Below are 20,867 nucleotides of genomic sequence, written 5' to 3' on the forward strand. Positions count from 1 at the left end.
ATGTTAATACGTTTCATGTATTTCAATGCATATGAGCACATATAACACATATAAACAGAGCAGATTAAATTAATTTTACCTGATGTAGATGAAGCCATAATTTGTATTCAGTGTTGTAACTACACAGGTGAGAGAGATGAGTGTTCAAGCTTCTGTTCAACGCATTATTTGTAGCTTCACAGCTGACACGCCTCCAGCATTTGCATAACAGGTTTATATAATAGAGAAAAAGACGAGCACACCTTGCAGACACTGCACAACCTTTTACTGCACAGGATTGAAAGACTTTATCTGACAGTAAGTTTTGCCACCAAGTTTGCATTCAGTATGACTGTTAAAATTTATATTTGTGTTAGGCAAGATGATGGAGCAGGAAGAATATAGAGGAAAGGAAAAAGTGGAAGTAAGAAGAAGTCTAGCATGCAGCAGACTAGAATTAGTATTGTTTTTTGTTTCTTTTGTTTGCCCACTGAACACTTAACAAATATGAATAGTAAATTATTTTGTTAACTTTTGTATGTGCACTGATTTTCTTTGTTGTGCCTTTCTCTGTTTTTTCTTACATACGATGTGAAATAGATAACATTTGTGCTGTATACACTATCAGTCAGTTTGGACACACCTTCTAATTTAATGTTTTTTCTTTACTTTACTTTACTACTTTCTACATCATAGATACATACTGAAAACACCAAATATATAAAGCAAGATGTATGGAATTATCTAGCAAAGAAAGGATTGATAAATAACTCTAAATATGTTTTAGATTGTAGATTTTTCAAAGTAGCCACCCTTTCATTTGTTGACATTGCTGCAAGCCTTTGGCTTTCTGTCAATTAGCTTCACTGAGAGAAACAAAAGTGTGAAATTGCTTTTTGAGTTATATACTTTTTTGTTTACTACAATATTCCATTTGTGTTCATTCATAGATTGATGCCTTAATGCTATAATGTAAATAGTATTGAAAATAAAGAAAAAACAATAAATGAGAAGGTGTGTCCAAAATGTTTGACTGGTAGGGTACATAAGCCGTACTATAAATGTGCTGCTCGGTGTTTTTTCTTCACTGGTAGTGCTTCCTCGCTTCAGTTTTTCTGTGTGTGTGTGTGTTGGTTGTAGAGGGCACATTTTGATCCAAAGTTGAGCAGCTGCAGAAAAAAGAGAAAGCTCAAAAGACTCAGAAACCTTTAGAACACGCCGAAAAGCAGCTCAGGTCCTGCACCATGGGTTCTCTATTTACAAAAAAGGATAAACCAGCTGAAGACATCCAACAAGTGCAAGCAACAAACATCAGGTAAAGGTTTCAGTTTCAAATTGGCTATTACAGGACATTATGCAAAAGAACTATGCTGTACATTCATACATGTACTGTACTTTGAAACTTTCATTACTATTCCTTAATTATCATTATTTAATCACATGAACAATCAGCTGATTACACAAAGTAAATTGTTTCAGAAGCAGTTAATAAGGCTCTAATCCTATATTGTAGATCTGCTGACCAACAACATCAAAGAAAGAAAAAAGGTAAGGTATTTCAAAGATGCTTCCAACCATATTCAGGTGTGTGGGTCTGTGTTAGAGTGCAGTAAAGGGTAGTTGTGTGGTGCACTCTAAAAATGCAGACTTCAAACCAAATATCTTAGTAGTGTGGATTTTATTGACAGTTTGATGTATATAAGCTCTGCACCACAAAAATAGATTGAAGCCAATAAAACAGTCAAGCTTATGTTGTATATGGTCTGGACACATCTCACTTTAAATAACCCAGAAGCTGTTTATATATTTTAGGACATGATAGTGATACTTTAAAACTCTGTAAAATAATATATACAGAAGCAAGAATATCCTGAATCACATTTGCTGATATAGTTTATACCAGGGGTTGGCAACTCACAGCTCGTGAGCAGAATACAGCTCTTTCGCCCCTCAGCTGTGTCACCTTTAAATTTTGATTAAAAAAAGAAAGAAAAAGAAAAAAAAAAATTTTTTAAAAATGTTACAGGCATAAGTTTCCCTTTACCAAAGCAGCCTGATAGGTAATCTATTCCATGCCACAGGTTGAATGTTGTGGGGGAGACAGGTGTTGTGGAAAATCTTAAATAAAACTGCAACTTCCAGGTGAGCGTGTTTTTTAAAGTGAAGTTTATTAAAGAAAAGAAAAAGAAAAGCACTGCACTGGAGAAAAACATTCAAAACATCAAAAACACCGAACAGTTTTCTGAGGATGGACACCGCCCTGAACTCTTTTATACCCTCCCAGAACACTCTCAACCAAAGAACATTCCACATCATTGCATATAACCCTATACTTCAGTCCCATTCTTAAAACCCCCTCCCTGACAGAGAGAATCATGACCTTGTTTTCTGCTTAGCCGTCACATAAGGATTTACATCACTGATAAGCAGAAGGTGTGTCACTATCTGTTTAATGTCTCCCATTAAAATGGCCTCACTGTGTGTGTGTGTGTGTGTGTGTGTGTGTGTGTGTGTGTTTGTGTGTAGAGCATAAGGCCCACTTGTAGTGCACATGCAACTAACTGACAGGAGTGCTCTTGCTATACTAAAGTGATGTGATTAAAATATGTGATTAATACATGAGAAAAGAAATCTGCCACCACACAGGGACCACCCCTCTCTCTGTTAAAAAAAAATCCTAGAAAAACAGTAATATTCCGGCAGCTGGGGCGCGAAAATAATACCATCAAATAAAAGAAAATAACTTTCTCATAAAAATATGGTTATTTTCAGTGATGGCAATACAGTTTGTTGCGCTAATTTTACATGGGATTCTGCCTTTTTCAAGTGCTTTTAAACATTAAATTAGGAACATTGTAATGTGATTAAACAATGAATTTACCTATAAACAAGGTCAATGAATGTGGCAATATGAATAATAATACTTAAATGTACAGAAATATACAGTTAACAGTTGGTTCAAATAATAATGGATTGCATGCCCTTGGACAGAGGCAAGGCTGCCATATCGCACCATCAGCCCCTCTGGCCGTCACCAGTAGGCGGCAGGTGAAGTGTCTTGCCCAAGGACACAACGACAGAGAGTGGCCGAGCCGGGGCTCGAACCGGCAACCTTCTGATTACAAGACAAACACCCAACTCTTGAGCCACGATCGCCCTAAATAGCAATAATTGTAATAATTATTTGATGTTAACAAAGTTTATAAGAATCATTTCATATATTTTTCCATAGCATTACATTTGAATTTAACAGTTCAATTTTTCAAATAACGGAGATATTTGTGAAATCATGATACATTTGTGAATGTATTTTTACAATCTAAATATGCATATGTACAGACAAATACATTTAAAAAACAAGAAAATTATGTTTTATTACATTACAGTGATTTTACGTTAATTTATATTTGAAATGTGAAATCACAGTCTATTTATGTAAATTTAATGATACTCTAGAAGAACAGAACAAAATTGTAAAATACTTTAATATTAGGACTTTTTCTTACAATGTGTGAGAGTAATATCTGCAGTATAAAGTTTACAGAGAGTGAGAAAAAGAAAAGTATGTTTTTAGTAGTAGCTACTACAGCCAAAGAGAGTCTAATGAGCCCATTTCTGACCAAAATGTTAGTATTCAGCTGTTCACTGTGTTCGACACCTCCAGAACAAGGGCGTAGATTTGCCATGGACGGAAGGGACATGTCCCCACCAATATCCAGCGATTATTGAATTGTCCCCATCAATAATTTGATCTCTTCGAGTAAAGAAAAACAAACCCGACAGAAAGAAGAAAAAAAAGATCTGTCAACGTCTCATTTAGGGCTGGGTATCATCACTGATTTCTAGAATCGATTCGATTCCGATTCACAAGGTCCTGAATCGATTCGATCCACAATTCGATTCAATTCAATTCGATTTGAATCTGGGAAATTTTGCCTCAGACAGTCAGAAATATTATAATTCAGATCAGTATATTTACATACTTTTGTATCTATAAAAAGGAAGCTGACACACACAAGACTATCAAAGGCATCACAGCAGAGGCCTTTGTGTCAAAGTAACTGAGGATAAAACACAGAAAAACATGAAGGTGATTTTCCTGGACTGGGATTTTATAAAAATATTCTGCAGTAGATCAAAAACGAAAGAAAACACATGAACATTACCTCTGAAGTTACAGCGGTTTTATTAGAGACACGGCTAAGCATTTTGCATTTTGTATAATTTTAAAAAGTTTAAATTTGTTCAGTATTGAACGGCAGAAATTAGGTTTTCTTTTCGGAAGTAAGTAAAAGGGAAAAAAACAGCGGCCGACAGCGCTGTAGACAACTGTAGTCTTGTGCGTAACAAGCAAGCGAATAATGCATAAAACAGATTTCGGCGATAGATGGGAAACTGTTCTTGAAGTACAGAGAGAGAGAGAGAGAGAGAGAGAGCTGTGCATTAAGTGTGATTTTATTGCGGTGGAAGCAAAACAGCAAAAATCAGAGGGAGTCCTTGACGATGTTTATGTGAAGCTTAGTTTTTTGCTGCTAGTTCGGTCAATATTGTTTGGAGAGAGTGTGGTGGGGCGTGGTCTGCGGTGCCATGCAGGGAGGGCGGACACACCTGCACGGCATCCATAATCACGCCCGCTGGGTTAAAACACGGGGACTCAGGTGTGTGTGGTTGTTGTGATGAGTGTGAATAAAAATGGCTCGAAAGGATATTCCGTGGTCCCGCCGTGCCTTATTCTCACCACAGAGAGATAAAACTGCACAGCAGGCAGCACTATTAGTTCTTTCAGTCTCAGAGCAGCATTTCTAATTTTGATTGAAACTGTCAGAGAAAGCGTAGCGTCGAGCAAGCCAGGGTATTAGTTTACAGAGGCTGTTAAAATTATATGTCTAACGTTAAAATGTTGGTGACACAATAATTTCATCCTAATGGTACTGACATATTCATAGGGTTCATTTTTGAGACAAAATATCATAAGGTAGTCATGATTTTGCAAATATTCCACCTTGTAGTGCAGTTTGCACAAATTGTTTTAAAATTGCACTCACCCTACAAACATTACTGATGAGTCAAGATCTGCACAAACTGACAGACACACTGAAGCAGCTACACATTGACACATGACAATTGTTAGGCTGCTGATGTAAATTGATTCATTAGTGTTTATTTGACAAAGAATCTGAATTGACATGTCTCACTTTTATATGGCACGAATCAATGTGTTATTTTATCAGGTGGTAATATGTCCTAGTGCAGTCAGAGGGGAAGAGCCAGGGCCAAAGGTGAGGCACATCAAGCAAAACGCAGGTACTGAGGCTGAAAGAAGCTTCAGTGCTCTCAGAAGACTAAAAACATGGCTAAGGTCAACAATGACTCAAATGAGATTAAACAATGCTGCTGTGTGTCCACCAGGAGAGACTGGACAGTATAGATGTAAAACAAATATGCCAGCAGTTTATCTCAGTTAACAAGAGGAGCAGGCATGTGTTTGGCTCCTTCACATAGTGGACATTGAGTTGTTGTGTGGGACACCAGTAGTCCATGTCTGTTGCTGTAACAGTAGTTCATGTTTAGAATAGAAAATCTCAGCTCACTGAGTTGATCGGGACAATAGTGCCTAAAATGTTGCATAATTTTGCTGAGAGATCTTTTACTTTGTGGTAATCTTAGATGAGTAGTTTCATGGACAAAAACCACCAGGTCATTCAGTGTTCCCTTAGTGCCAAAATATAACAGATGTTGGTGTAGTATAACTGAAGTAATGATGTTAAGTCCTTAAAGTCATATTCTTTTATTGTCATGACTCTATTTTTATTTTTGTATGATACCTGATTTATATGGAATATGGCTGAAGTAAACTAAAATCTAAAATACTTGGTCATTTGTTTAATAGTATTTTAACATTATATAATTCACATATAAATGGTTATATAAATTATATAAATATAAATTAAATGGTTTAAAAGTATGTAGCATAGCATATGTAGGCAAGTATATTTCTCCCTTTTTTTATCAAGAAGCAAAGACAAAAAGGGAAAAGAAAAAAAAAAGAAACAGGGCAGGGTTCGGTGGTCGAATCATCCGTCCCCACCAATGCCAAAACCAAATCTACGCCCTTGCTCCAGAATAATAAAGTTCTACAGCCTCTCTATCTCTGCACTTTGCTATAAGTTGACCCAGACCAGAAAGCTAGTTTGCATCTATGAGTCAAAATCAGAACATCAATTATCAGCCAGGTCTCTGTACTACGGTCCAGAGCCATGGATCTGGGATAAATCTTCCATTCCAGACACTTATAGGAACATAAAAAGTCTGATATGGAGACAAATATGTCTCAAAGGTGTTAAATAATAATAATAATAATAATAATAATAATAATAATAATAATAATAACTTTATTTATAAAGCACTTTCAAACAAAGTGCTGTACAACTATTTGAAACTAAAAGGATAAAAATAATAATAATAAAAGCAATACAGGTAAAAGACACAATACAAGTTAAAAACAGTAAAAATTTAAAAACTAAAAGCCACAGAATTAGGACTTGTAAGATAAGGTGAAAAAATGTGTCTTCAGCTTAGTTTTAAAAACCTCCACAGAGCAGCCTGCCTAACATCTTGAGCGAGGTTGTTCCACAGAAACGGGGCACGAAAGGAAAAAGCTCTCCAATTGTCTTTTTTCTGGCTCTAGGAACCTTTAGAAGGCCAGAGTCCTGAGATCGGAGAGCACGAGATGGAACATAAAGATGTAAAAGGTCGGAGAGGTATGAAGGTGCCAGTCCGTTTAAAGCCTTGTAGGTGAGCAGCAGGACCTTAAAATCTGCTCGAACCTGACAAGGTAGCCAGTGAAGAGATCTCAGTACAGGCTAATGTGCTCAAATTTCCCAGTTCTTGTTAAAATGCGAGCAGCTGCATTTTGCACCATCTGTAGACCTCTGAAACTTTTCTTTGGTAGCCCAGAAAGAAGAGCATTGCAATAATCAATGCGGGAAGACACAAATGCATGGACAAGAACCTCTGCAGTGTCGCTTGACAAAACTTGTCTGATTCTGGCTGATGTTCCTCTAATGATAAAAGGCGGTCTTTGTTATCTCTTTTACATGAGACTCAAAAGAGAGCACCATGTCAAACCACACGCCCAAGTTTTTTACCTTGTTCCTACAATTTATGGCACTGTCATCAATTTTCAAGATGAAATTTTGGGACAAGTGCTGAAATTTGTGTGGCCCAATGACCATCAACTCTGTCTTATCAGTATTTAGGAGCAAGAAATTAATTATAACCAGCCCTTAATTATAGATAAACAAGATTCTAGTTTAGAGACTTCAGCACAATTTCCAATGGTTAGAGGAACATAAAGCTGCAGGTCATCAGCGTAACAATGAAAGGTTACATTAAAAGAACGTAAAAGAACACCAAGAGGCAGCAGGTACATAGAAAAAAAGCAGTGGTCCAAGTACGGAGCCCTGAGGGACCCCATGCCTCACTGCACAGGTCTCAGAGAGATCATTTTCAAAACTAACAGTCTGAGACCTCCCAAGCAGGTCAGATCTCAGCCATGATAAAACATTTCCTGTAACTCCAATAAAATGTTCAAGCCTATCCAATAAAATGCAGTGATCCACAGTGTCAAACGCAGCACTTAGATCCAGCATTAATAAAACTGAAGTGCGATCGTTGTCTGCATTTACCAACAGATCATTTACCACTTTGACTAAAGCTGTTTCTGTGGAGTGATTTGGTCTAAAAGCAGACTGAAATGCTTCAAACAGATTGCTTGTTGACAAATGCTCAGTGAGCTGCTTAAAAACCACTTTTTCAAAAACTTTAGATAAAAAAGACAGATGTGAGATGGGTCTATAGTTTGCGACCATGTCAACATCCAGTCCGGGCTTTTTCAAGATCGGCACTACCACAGCTGATTTAAAACATTCAGGGAAGACTCCGGTCGTCAGTGAAGTATTTAAAAGAAACAGAATGTAGGGTCCTAATGCTGACCACAGTTCCTTTATAATCCAGGCTGGTAGAGGATCCAAAGAACAGGTTGTACATCGAGCTGCTTTTACAACCTTAGTTAATCCATACAAGGAAATAACCTCGAAGTCAGAGAATAGTTTATCAGCACCAACAGGCAAAGCAACCGAGTAGTCTAATGAAAAGCTTGAGGAGGGAGTAATCTGATTCCTAAGTGTTTCAGCCCTCTCTCTGAAAAACGTAAGAAAGTCATGAGCTATCAAATTAGAGCAGCAGAGAGTTGAATTACTCTCTGTAAGTTGCGACACTGTGTTGAAAAGGAGTTTTGAGTTATGTTTATGGCTCATGATGAGATTTGAGAAATAATTTGCTTTCACTGCCGACATCGCTGATTGAAGAGAAGACAATGAGTCCTTCCAAGCCTGGAGAAATACTTCTAGTCGGGAAGATCTCCAGTGACGCTCTGCTTTTCTACAATTTCTTCTCAAGTTCAAGATCTCCTCATTTAACCAGGGCATAGGGTTCCTTTTTTGACATTTCAACTTCTTTATGGGAGCAACAGAGTTCAGTAGTTCAAGAAGTGTATTATTAAGGTTCGCAGTCAAGGTGTCCACACATAACTCCTGGGTAAAAATAGGGTCCAACACATCAGGTAGATGTAATTCAACTCCAAGCAATGCTTCGGGGCTAATATAACGAGATGATCTGAGGGGCAAGTTTCCCCTCTCAGAAGCTGGAGATTTAGGGATTAAAATATCAAATAAAATTGCTGAGTGGTCTAGAATAGGTAAAACACAATTTTCAGTCATTGATACATTCAGTCCGTAACCCAAAACAAGGTCTAGGGTGTGGCCCTTACGTGTTGGCCCAGACACAAATTGTGTGAAGTTTAAGGAATCAATTACATTCAAGAAATCTTTGACCAGGGGTTTATCCTCACAACACAGATGAATATTAAAGTCCCCCACTATAAGAATCCTTTCATAGTGAGCGATAAAACATGTCATGAAGTCTGAAAATTCCAAAATAAACAAGTCATTATATTTAGGTGGACGATAGATGACTATAATTAGAACCACAGGACAGCTTAAAGTCAGGAGTTGGGACTCAAATGAGGAAAAAACACCAGGACTTTGTATCTGTTTGCATTTAAAACAGTCTTTGATGATAGAGGCTACCCCGCCTCCCCTCCCAGACAACCTGGGGGAGCTGAAAAAGCTGGCATCGGAGGGGCAAAGTTCCAGCAAGGAGCCACTTCACCAGCGCGCAGCCATGTCTCAGTTAGGAGCATGACGTCCAGCTTATGAGTACCAAAGAAGTCCTGAAGAACATGAGTTTTATTTGATACAGATCTTGTGTTTAAGAGAGCTAATTTAACTGTCTGTCCATCCGTGGTAGCAGGCAGTATTTGTAGGTTGTTTATATTTACTCCACCTCCCCTCATATCCCGTCGGCATGGTGACCAATAAACAGTGTTGGGGAGTAACGGAATACATGTACCGCCGTTACGTATTTAAAATACAAAATATGAGTAACTGTATTCCGTTACAGTTACCGTTTAAAAAGGTGGTATTTAGAATACAGTTACTTTGCTGAAATAAATGGATTACACGGCGGTACTTCCCTGTTTCATATTGTGGCGGGTCAGGCCTGTTTGGGTTTTGTTTGACAGCTACGTTCTGTTGTTCCAGGCGGCAGCGTTACGGTTGCCATGGTTACAGGGTGATGCTCTCTCTCTGCGTGTTTCCTGGGTGAGAGAGCGCCTGTTGTTGTTGTGCTAAGCTAACAGGCAGAATGCTACAGGTATAGCTCTAAAGAATGTAGCATCATGGGCAGTGTAGTCCGTGCTGCAGGGAGAATGGACTGCCATACACGTTATGTGTCTGTGAGCGAGGGAGGGAGAAAAAGGAAAAGTACGAGCTGTCATCGAGCAAAAACGGGAGCTGGAAGCATGTAAATATAATAATAACCACTGCAGCCAAGAAGAGTGCCTGACGAGCCCAGTTGTAAGTAAGCTATTAAGACTCGACTGTACACCGTGTTCGTGTTTTCCTCCAAAAACAATAAGTTCTGTTGGAGCAGCCTTTCAACGCCTCTCTCTGTCTCTGCTAGCAAAGTTGACCCAGACAACAAAGTAAAGCTAGTTTTCAGCTACGAGCCCAACACAGAACCCACCGTATTAGCCAGAGGTCCCTTTACTACGGTTCGGAGCCGCGGACCTTCAGTAACAGTAATAAATCACAGCAATAGTACTTTCATGTAGTTGTAAACAGCATGATAATATATTAAGTAATCCAAAATATTCAGAATACGTTACTCTCATTGAGTAACGTAACGGAATACGTTACAGAATACATTTTGGGGCATGTAATCTGTAATCTGTAGTGGAATACATTTTAAAAGTAACCTTCCCAACACTGCCAATAAAGCAGCCTCGGGTGAGCGTGCTCCGATGACGTAGGGTAAACAGGAAGAAGGCAGCGCTGTTTGAGGCCAAAATAAAGTCCTAAACAGCCAGGGTCACCGATGGTAAGGACCCGCCGCATCCGAGTTCTGACCCAAACACGCTTCCCAGAGCGCGTTCCGCGCATTCGTCCACTTCTCCAGCGCTTCCGTTTCGAAGGATTCCAGGGGGGGATCACGGCGATGCAGTTCCCCCGGTACCGACGCCAGAGGCAGCGGGAGTCCTCCACATCACTCGTTAACGCTGGGAAACTTCAGCAGTGAGTCAGGGATATTAAGCAGCGTCTGTCGCTCATACGCCAACAAAGAGTGGGATTTTAAAACTAGCAGGGACACCACTAAGAACACAAAACATAAATATTGCAGAACCGAGAGACGGCGTGCCATGACACCCGGCGCCATCTTCTGACCTGAAAACTTGAAAAATGCCTGAAAAATGCATGCAATATGATCCAGAAGCAAAGACTTGTACACATTTGTTTCACACTGGAACTTAGGCATGTGACATGATCTGTGCATATCAGGTGATTCCTCCACAGGTATTTAAGATTTTGCAAGAGAGCAAGAGAGTTATGTGTAGTTTTAGACATTTGTACACACAGAAAAATTTTGAAAATCAAAATGATTAGATTCGTGAAGAGGAACTTCATCAGTTGTTTGTAAATGATCAGTAATTATTCAGATTTGGATGTGCACACTTGTAAAATAGTTTTACATGTGGTCACATTTGTGTGTGGAATGTGGGTCCTCAAAAGTTACACACAAATCACTTTGTAAATCTTAGTTTACGCTTGTGGATCATATCATACCCATTCTTTCCATATTTTGGAGTCCTGTCTTTCATTGGCTCTACATAGCTATGCCAGCAGGTTTTCTCAACATGACCTACATGAAGTCCAAACAGCGCTTTTTCCTGACTGATGACACGCTGCAGTCCTGCATGAATATTAAAATGACTTCTTACAACCCTGATGTGGAAAAGCTCTGAGAGGTTCAGAAACAGAAATCCCAATAAAACCGAGGAAACAGTATCATTTCATATGGTGTTATTTTGTAATAAATATTTATGTATTTTCAACCCTGAGCTGATGTAGTTTTATTTTATGCTCAGGGCTGGATTTATTACTTTATTGCTGCCTGCAGCTTGATGAAAAAACACAAGATGACAGCGCACACTGAAATTGATCAAAGTCAAAATTACATACAAATATTTTTTATTATTATTATTTTTATCTTTAAATTATTGGAAATTATTGGCCCTGCTACCTTTTATTTGAAGGTGAGATATTTTTTATTAGATTACTTTTCCATCAGCAGAAAGCACGGTGGTGCGGTGATTAGCGCAGTTGCTTCACAGCAAGAAGGTCCTGAGTCAAATCCACCACCTGGCCGGGATATTTCTGTGTGGAGTTTGCATGTTTATGAGGGTGTATGACGCGACACAAAGCAAGGAAGACACAGGGCTTAAATACAAGAATCAGTAACAAGGGAATGGGAAACAGGGGGAAACATAATAGATGTGACGAGACAGGGAGGAAGCAAAACAGAATACACTGACATATAATAAGGACTTTCAAGGTAAAACAGGAAACACAAAAACACAGAGGCAAAGATGACAAAGAGGACACAGAACATAGAGATCTGTGGGACAGGAAAGCACAGAGGAGATATAACACAGAATACAGGGGAGGCACATTAACAAAACCTAAAGACAAGAAATCAAGAATGATAAGGAACTAGGGAGCTAGAAATACTGAAAATTTAAACCAAGAGACCAGCAGTGAACATTTATGAAGAAATCAAAGATCAATAATAGTACACAATTCAAAACACTGTGTCACAGACCCAGGGCCGTGACAGTTTTCACTGACAACATTTCACATGCCAATATGTGTTTTAGGGAAATTCAGAGAAATTCTAAAAACAACATTAAGACGTGTGTGTGTGTGTGTGTGTGTGTGTGTGTGTGTGTGTGTGTGTGTGTTCATCACGTCTTTACCTAAAGATGTGCAGCAACAGAAAAAAGATGAGGGAGATAAAACTCAGAAACCGTCAGAAGAAGCAAAAAGGCAGCCAAAGTCGCCCATGATGGATTCTGGACAAGCAGCACAGAAAAAACTGTCTGAAGACAAACAACTGGTGCAAACCCACAACAGGTAAAGGTTGTTGTTTACTGTACATGTATCAATGCTGTATATTGATACATGTACACACTGTTAGGAAGTGTTGCTTTTAAAATGTATTCTACTACAGATTACAGAATACATGCCCCAAAATGTATTTTGTAACGTATTCCATTACGTTACTCAATGAGAGTAACGTATTCTGAATACTTTGGATTACTTAACCTCCTAAAACCCAAACTCTTCCACGGCATGCATTTTTAATTTCTCTTTGATATTCGGGCATATTGGGACCCGATGAATGTAAAAACAAAGAATCACCAGATTTTTTTTTTTTACCTGATTTTTGTTTCTAAGAAAAATAAGAGCCACATATGAGGATATTCGTTTTAAATTTTGATAAAACAGAGACAGTATAATGTCCTCGTAATATCAGGCCCTTGTAGAGCAAAATTTAGTATTTTGGTCTAGACAACCAAAAATGTGATGTCCACATATGTGGACACCAGCTCCTGGGAGGTTAATATATTATCACACTTTTTACAACTACATGAATGTACTATTGCTGTGTGATTTATTACTTTTACTGAAGGCTACTCGCCATACCAATACCAACTAGATTTTTCAATCTTAATATAAAATGAGTAACAGTAGGTGGACATGAGGTAAGGCTGCACTTTTTACAGCGATCTCGTATAGACAACTATTCCGCGCGTATATAAAACAGGTCTGCGGCTCCGAACCGTAGTAAAGGGACCTCTGGCTAATACGGTGGGTTCTGTGTCGGCTCGTAGCTGAAAACTAGCTTTACTTTGTTGACTGGGTCAACTTTGCTAGCAGAGACAGAGAGAGGCGTTGAAAGGCTGCTCCAACAGAACTTATTGTTTTGGAGGAAAACACGAACACGGTGTACAGTCGAGTCTTAATAGCTTACTTACAACTGGGCTCGTCAGGCACTCTTCTTGGCTGCAGTGGTTATTATTATAACCCTATGCTATACCTTTAACACTCTGCCTATTGCCTTCATATCAAATAATTTTTTGAATAATACTTTTAAAAAATATTTCTTCACGTTATTAGAGGTGACATGGGCCGCGAGACTGAGACACAGGCATTACAGCCTCTTAATACGTGTTTTGTTTGGTAATCCACCGGCGTGGATTACCAAATAGAGAGGGCATAGACTTATGAAAAAGGAAAAGACCTCTGTGTAATCCATTTATTTCAACAAAGTAACTGTATTCAGAATACCACATTTTTAAATAGTAACTGTAACAGAATACAGTTATTCATATTTTGTATTTTAAATACGTAACGCTACATGTATTATGTTACTCCCCAACACTGCATGTACAGTACTTTGTAACTTGAACCTTTTCTGGTGCTATTTTTAATTACTATTCCTTAATGAACATTATTTAATCACATGAATGATCAGCTGATTGCTCAAATCGTGTATTGTAGACCTGCAGAAAATCCTGAATTACAACATCAAACAAAGACAAAAGGTAAACTACAACCTTCTACTGAAGTTTGCAAAACATACTTCTAAGTGTGTGCGTGTGTTTGTGTGTGTGTAGAGTAAAGGGCAGCGGTGTTGCATGGATTTTTCTGCTTTATACATAAGTAGTCTGTTTGCTCTTTTATTTAGCTGTTTAAACAAATAATTTAATCAAGAACTATACACAGTACTTCCCCCCTTGGATACTTGCTTAGTCTGACATGCTTACCTGACGTGTGCATGTGTTTGTCTATTAGTAATAAAGCCCACATCTGTACCTGAAGTTTTGCAGAAGACTACCTACAGAACAATGTGCTGCATGCCTGAGCAACAATTACCCTTTGCTGGACCTAAACATCGAGGATTTGTGCACTTGTGTAAATGTTTTTCAGCTGAGTTAAACCTACTGGGTTAGCGAATGTATGATATCATTATATACTGTACCGTTATAATGCTAATGGTAGACCTTAAAAATGATGGTAAACCTTAAAAAACATTAAAAGGTTGAGTGAAATTTTGCTCAATTAGTGTTTGGTCTTCATCATTTCAGGAAATCATACTTACACCACAGTGAACCTCGTTCTTCTGGGATTGGCTGGGACTGGAAAGAGTGCCAGTGGAAACACCATCCTTGGAAAGAATCACTTTGTTTCTAAACCCAGTTCAAATCCAGTCACCACAGAGTGTCAGGTGGCAGAAACTGACATGAATAGTGTACATGTGCGTGTGATTGATACTCCAGACATGTTTGATGATGACACTGAACCATCAGTTCGGGACAAACATGTAAAAAGGTGCAAAGAGCTCTGTAAGTCAGAACCCTGTGTCTATGTACTTGTGATGCATGTGAGCAGATTTACAGATGGTGAGAGAGACATACTGAAAAAGTTAGAAAACACTTTTGGGACCAAAGTGAAAGAACAAACTGTCATCCTGTTCACCCGAGGAGACGACCTGGAGGAGGCAGAAATGAGCCTGGAGGATTTTCTTCATTCCTGTCAACCTGGTCTGAAGGAAATCATTGAAAAGTGCGACAACAGGTGTGTTGTTTTTGAGAACCGCAGCTCAGGTTCAGACCAGGTGGAAAAGCTAATGAACACAGTGAGCACGGTGTTAAAGAAAACAGCAAAGATACAATAAAAAGGTCTTAGTTGTGATTTTTAAGTGAATAAATCCTGACCTTTTTGGGTCAGGATGGCAATAATCAAAAGAAACAAAAGTAACAAATTTCCCACCTATGGGACTAATAAAGGTCATTTTATCTTATCTTATCATATCTTATCTTATATATGTATATGTGTGTGTGTCAAAGTTCAAACCAAAAGCTAATGAACAGACTGTGCATGATGTTAAAATAAACAGCATAGAAGGAATGAAAACAAAATTGTACACACACCAAACCAAGTGATTCTTTGGTCTTTTTTATATCAACCACATTTTCTCTAACACTTTTATTTAGCAATTTTGTTCCTCCTTAAAAAAAAATTAAACAATTTAAAATTTGCTCAGAAATTGGTGTATGTACTTCAATCATTAGTAAACATGTCAAATATTAAAAGTGAATGATAATCATAATGCATGTGTGACAGGGGATTTCTAAGAATCTCCCAAACAGTTCTTCAGCTGAGACAACGGAGTTCGAAAACACAAACACTGCAGTTGATTTACTTGCAAGGGCAGCCACAGAGCGCTCGTACTCGCAGAGAGACACTCACGGACTCATGCTCTGTCACTGTCTGCGTTCTTTATTTATACAAGCTGGTTACACGTGTGTACAAAGATAACAAAGTTATTCCAAGAACTCAGAGCTGAGGTTCCCCTTTTCTACATCTGTATGTTCTCAGAACAGAGGAAGCTGTTAGTTGCTAAAATAAGTTTATCACACAAAAGTTGTTATATGAAAAGTCACGTAGACATGTGGTTTGCTTAGTGATCCTAAAAAGGGCGCATTTCATGTAGCTGATCACACTATGTACAATTTTCTTTTAACAATGTGTAATGTGGTTTATTGCATGTGATTTCCAAATGCTCTGAGTCTGTAAATGCAGACTCAGATGAAGTTATGCTGTGCTGTAACTAGTCATGTACCACCATCTACTGAACACTTGATGTTCAAGTACCTTTCCTACTTAATTCCTACATTCCGACTTAAAGTTGGTGGTTATTATTCATTTTTAACACATTATTTAATACTTCAAACCCTTTTAGGGGTCCTTGACGATCAGTTATAATTGTTCGGAGACCTGGGTTGTCGACCCAAGTCCCCTTGTCAACTCTATGTCTCTGTTTTATGTGTCCACTTTTACTTTGAAAGTCCGTGTCTCGTGTTAATGTATCAGGTTTTGCTTCCCTTGTTTCGTTAGCCCTGATTTGCACCACCTGTGTTTCCCTCCTGTCTCTGATTCCCTGATGTGTTTCTCTGTGTCCGTGTCGCGATCTGCCCTCATTCATGCTGTCTTTTATCTGCCTGCCTTCCTGAATTTATTCTTTGTATTTTGAAGTTTTTTACTTTTATTTCAGCAATAAAGCTGTTTTTGGGAGTTCACGTTTTGTCTCCAGAGTCTGCACTTTGGGTCCCCCATTTCACCACTCCTACCTGCACACAGCCTAAACATCATAATAATAGAACTATACTTTTCTTCTTTTATACATTACATAAATTCAAAGAGAAATGTTAAAACCATCGTTTATTTATGGCCAGTGTTGGGGAGTAATGGAATACATGTACCAGCATTAGATATTTAAAATACAAAATATGAGTAACTGTATTCCGTTACAGTTACAGTTTAAATAGGTGGTAATCAGAATACAGTTACTTTGTTGAAATAAATAGAATACATAGCAGTCATCATTTCCTGTTTCATATAATAATAATAATAATGGATTGCATTTATATAGCACTGTTCGGGGCCCTCAAAGAGCTTTACAATACCACTATTCATTCACTCTCACATTTACACACTGGTGGAGGCAGCTACAGTTGTAGCCACAGCTGCCCTGGGGCAGACTGACAGAAGCGAGGCTGCCATGTTAGTCTATGTCCTCTCTATTCCTTCTCCAATTTTGGTGACTAAATCCAGTTGGGCGCAGGTTTAGCTCAGTTAGATGAGCATGTAGTCGTATATTGCATGGCTCAGAGCAGCCGGCCTGGGTTTGACTACAACCGACTACAACCAGTGCCCCCGCCCCTTTTTTAATTATTAATTAATTTTTTTACTCAATTTCCATTTGGGATAAATACATTTTCCCTAATTCTGATTGCTGGATACCCAAACAAAACACGCAATTAGAGGCCCTAATGTAAGCATCCCGTTAATGTTGGTGGCGTCAGTTTCACAATGGGCCCGGGCTCAGCAATGCACAGGCAGAAATGCATTTCCAACACCACTTCATAAGAAGATTGGGGTGGTCGAAACTTCAGCATCTTCGATGTGCTATTGCTGTAAGTAAAGTAAAAAAGTGAGTAAAACTTTATTTATATAGCACCTTTCAAGATAAAAAATCACAAAGTGCTTCACAGAAGCTAAAACCTAAAAATAAAAATCAACCAAAAGCAAGTTTAAAAGGATGAGTTTTTAGCTGTTTTTTAAAAGCGACCACTGAGTCCACAGATCTCAGGCTCAAAGGGAGAGAGTTCCACAATCTGGGGGCCACAGTTCCAAAAGCTTTGTCGCCTTTTGTTTTCAGCCTCGTGTGTTGGACAGCAAGCAAGCCCTGGTCACATGACCTCAGGGACCTGCTGGGAATGTATGGATGTAAAAGTTCACTTATATATGTTGGTGCTTGTCCATGCAGAGCCCTGAAAGTCAAGGTCAAAACCTTAAACTGGATTCTGAATTTAACGGGGAGCCAGTGCAGCTGAATCAGCAGGGGTGTGACATGGGAAAACTTGGAGGACTAGTCCTAGACCTAGGAGGTCAGAAGCTTTGCAGCAGCGTTCTGAACAACTTGCAGACACTCCAAAGAGGCTTTACATAAACAAGTAAACAAAGAATTACAATAGTCCAGACGAGATGAAACAAATGCATGAATGACAATTTCTAATTCGGAGCGCGATACAATGGGACTCAGCTTAGCAATGTTTCTCAAGTGATAAAAACAGGAGGGAACCAAAGATTTTACATGGGCATCCAAAGTCAGAGCTGAGTCAATACTAACACCAAGGCTCCTGATAGACGGTTTTGCAAATGTAGCAAGTGGACCCAAGTTTTCCATAACACTAGGTACAAAATTTTTAGGAGCACAAACAAGAACTTCAGTCTTCTCCTCATTTAGTTGAAGAAAGTTTCCAGCCATCCAACCTCTAATGGAGTCTATGCACTTGTGCAAAATCTGTAGCTTGGAAACATCATGGGGCTTAAAGGAGATATATAACTGAATATCATCTGCATAGCAGTGATATGAAATGTCCTTAAAAGTGCTCAATAAGTGTTGAAGAGGAAGTAAATACAGTAAGAACAATAAAGGCCCCAAAACTGAACCTTGTGGCACACCATAGGCAAGAAAAGTAGAAGAGGAACTGTACTTAGAGGTAGCCACAGAAAAGGATCGTTCATGCAAATAGGATTCAAACCAGTCCAAAGCAGCCCCTGATATACCCACCCAGTGTCTCAGCCTATCTAGCAGAATATGATGGTCCACGGTATCAAAGGCGGAGGTCAGGTCCAACATCAACAGAACGGATCATTCTCCTGCATCACATCTCATCAAAATGTCGTTGGAGACTCTAAGAAGTGTAGTAGAGTGAGCTCTACGAAAGCCAGATTGGAATTTATCCAGAATGCTGTATTCATCTAAAACAGCTATAAGCTGCTTAGCCACAACCTTTTCTAAAATCTTAGCAATGAATGGTAATTTTGAAATCGGTCTGTAGCTACTGAGAAGAGAAGCATCAAGCTTAGGTTTTTTTTAACAGTGGGTGAATAACAGCATTCTTACAATAAACAGGGACCTGACCAGAAACCAGTGAGGTATTGATAATTGTGAGCACACAGGGACCAATAGACTGAAAGACATTTTTAAACAAAGATCCAGGTAAATTATCAAGAGAGCAGGAGGACGCTTTCATCGAATTAACTAACTTGCCCAGCTCTGGTAAGGACACAGGGAAAAATCTTTCTAAAATTACAGGCCTAGCTTGAGTTGGAGCAGACGAGCTGTGTAATTTCTTCACCACTTGATAATGTTACTGAATCTGTGGAAGCTCCGCGATAGCCACCACAAGAAGTAACGAATAACGACCCTACCTAAATCCCAGTAACAATTAACGCGTTCCTGATTTTGGCATAATAACTAGTTACCGTGCACGTTACCACAATAATAATCTAGTTACTGTAATGCGTTACTTTATAATGCTTTAGTCCCTACACAAGGGGTTGGCAGGGTTAACTGATGGCACGACCATAGCTGGACTGGCCATGGGGCATACACAAAGGCTTGGTGATTTTTCGTTTTTATGGGCCGATGATTTTTTTTTTTAGCAACGGTATAAACAATGAAAGATGGTGGATTGGCCAGATGCTGGCAGATGTGTAAAAATAACTCAGTTGTTTGGTGGTGGCTTTGGCGGAGCTGCCACAAGAGGCCAGGTGGATGAGGGAAAGGTGAGGCAGGAGGAGGGGAGACCCGAGGCGGCCGCCGGTCCGAGTGTCAGGTGAACTGAACTTCGGGTAAGAAGTTATGACCTGCAGTCCATCTGGGTCAGATATAAACCAGGTTTAGGTGGAGTTTATTTTCATTGTGGTGACTTTTTACAGTCAGTTACAATAACTTGTACTGCGTACTAGCTAGCATGACGGAGTTTCTATACAGCTGGGTGGGTGCTATGATGTTACTGATAGTGAACTTTATTTTATTCATAAGGTTAATTAGTAGAGTTGTCAACCGTCCCTTAAACGAAATAGTCCCGTATTCAGAGAAAATATTACGCGTTTTGTATTGAGCTGAAAAGGAACACAGATTGTCCCGTACTTCAGCTAGGATGAAAAAAGACACAAAGCTGGAGTTATTCTGCATCTTTACGCTGTCAGCTGCCTCTTCTTCTCTCATTCAATCATGAAACTGATCAATGATCAGCTGATGGGTATTTCTGACACAAGTCCCGTCTCTCTTGTTTGTTTATCACCCACTTTGCTCCAGAAAGAGGAAACCAGCGGATGTCGGGCTAAACAACAGCAGCACTTTTAAGCTTGATCAGCTGTTGTTAGAATTTATTTAATATTAATTTCTAGTATCAGCTGATGTTTGCTGGAGCCACAGCTGTAAAAGCTGCTGGTCATGATGTCGGTTTGTTTATCTGGTGAGAGGGAAACATGAAACCAGGAGATGTCCTTACTGAATCATCAGAGCTGAACAGGTGATGGAGATACAGGTTTACCTTTTAGGTCACATGAATGAGTTGAAGGGAAGTTATGAACTGTTTCTGAGAGACAAATAACACCAGCATCCTTTTCTATGTAGCTGACAGCTGGTAACTGTGCAGGTGCGGGTCTAGCAAAGTTTTGCCAGGGGCCAGGTAGGGCATTAACAGGGAGAGGGGGGCACAAAGAAATACTTTTCTTTCTTATTCTCATTTAAAATGTCTCGCTTTTAACAAACACTCTCCAAATCTTACAACCAAAGTTTTTATCTGACATAAAATGTATAGAAATCATACATATACCAACAAGACTGTACATCACTGTCACAACAGTGTTTGTTTTCATTCAAAGGCTTTATGGATTTTCCTGTAATACCTGGTGGGCCAGTCTCTAGTCAAAATGCCCGGGCCGATTTTTTTGTCCTAGTTCAGCCCTGGGCACGACATGCAGTGAATTAATCTGAGAAGGTGC

The 20,867-nt window shown here is 39.1% G+C and overlaps 2 protein-coding genes across 2 annotated transcripts in view; one reads left to right on the forward strand and one right to left on the reverse strand.

Moving 5' to 3' along the window:
* LOC102779712 (GTPase IMAP family member 9-like) overlaps positions 1-20,867 on the reverse strand; it is a 180,852-nt gene that overhangs the window by 130,496 nt on the left and 29,489 nt on the right. The window lies entirely within an intron of this gene.
* On the forward strand, positions 362-15,177 carry LOC118455628 (uncharacterized). The gene is made up of 3 exons (XM_087845718.1): positions 362-403; positions 6,668-6,740; positions 14,588-15,177. The coding sequence occupies exons 1-3, from the start codon at positions 362-364 to the stop codon at positions 15,175-15,177; spliced, it is 705 nt and encodes a 234-aa protein (XP_087701844.1).

Source organism: Neolamprologus brichardi, chromosome 9, assembly GCF_056152115.1.
Source record: "Neolamprologus brichardi isolate AB-2024 chromosome 9, ASM5615211v1, whole genome shotgun sequence".
Taxonomy (NCBI): Eukaryota; Metazoa; Chordata; class Actinopteri; order Cichliformes; family Cichlidae; genus Neolamprologus; species Neolamprologus brichardi.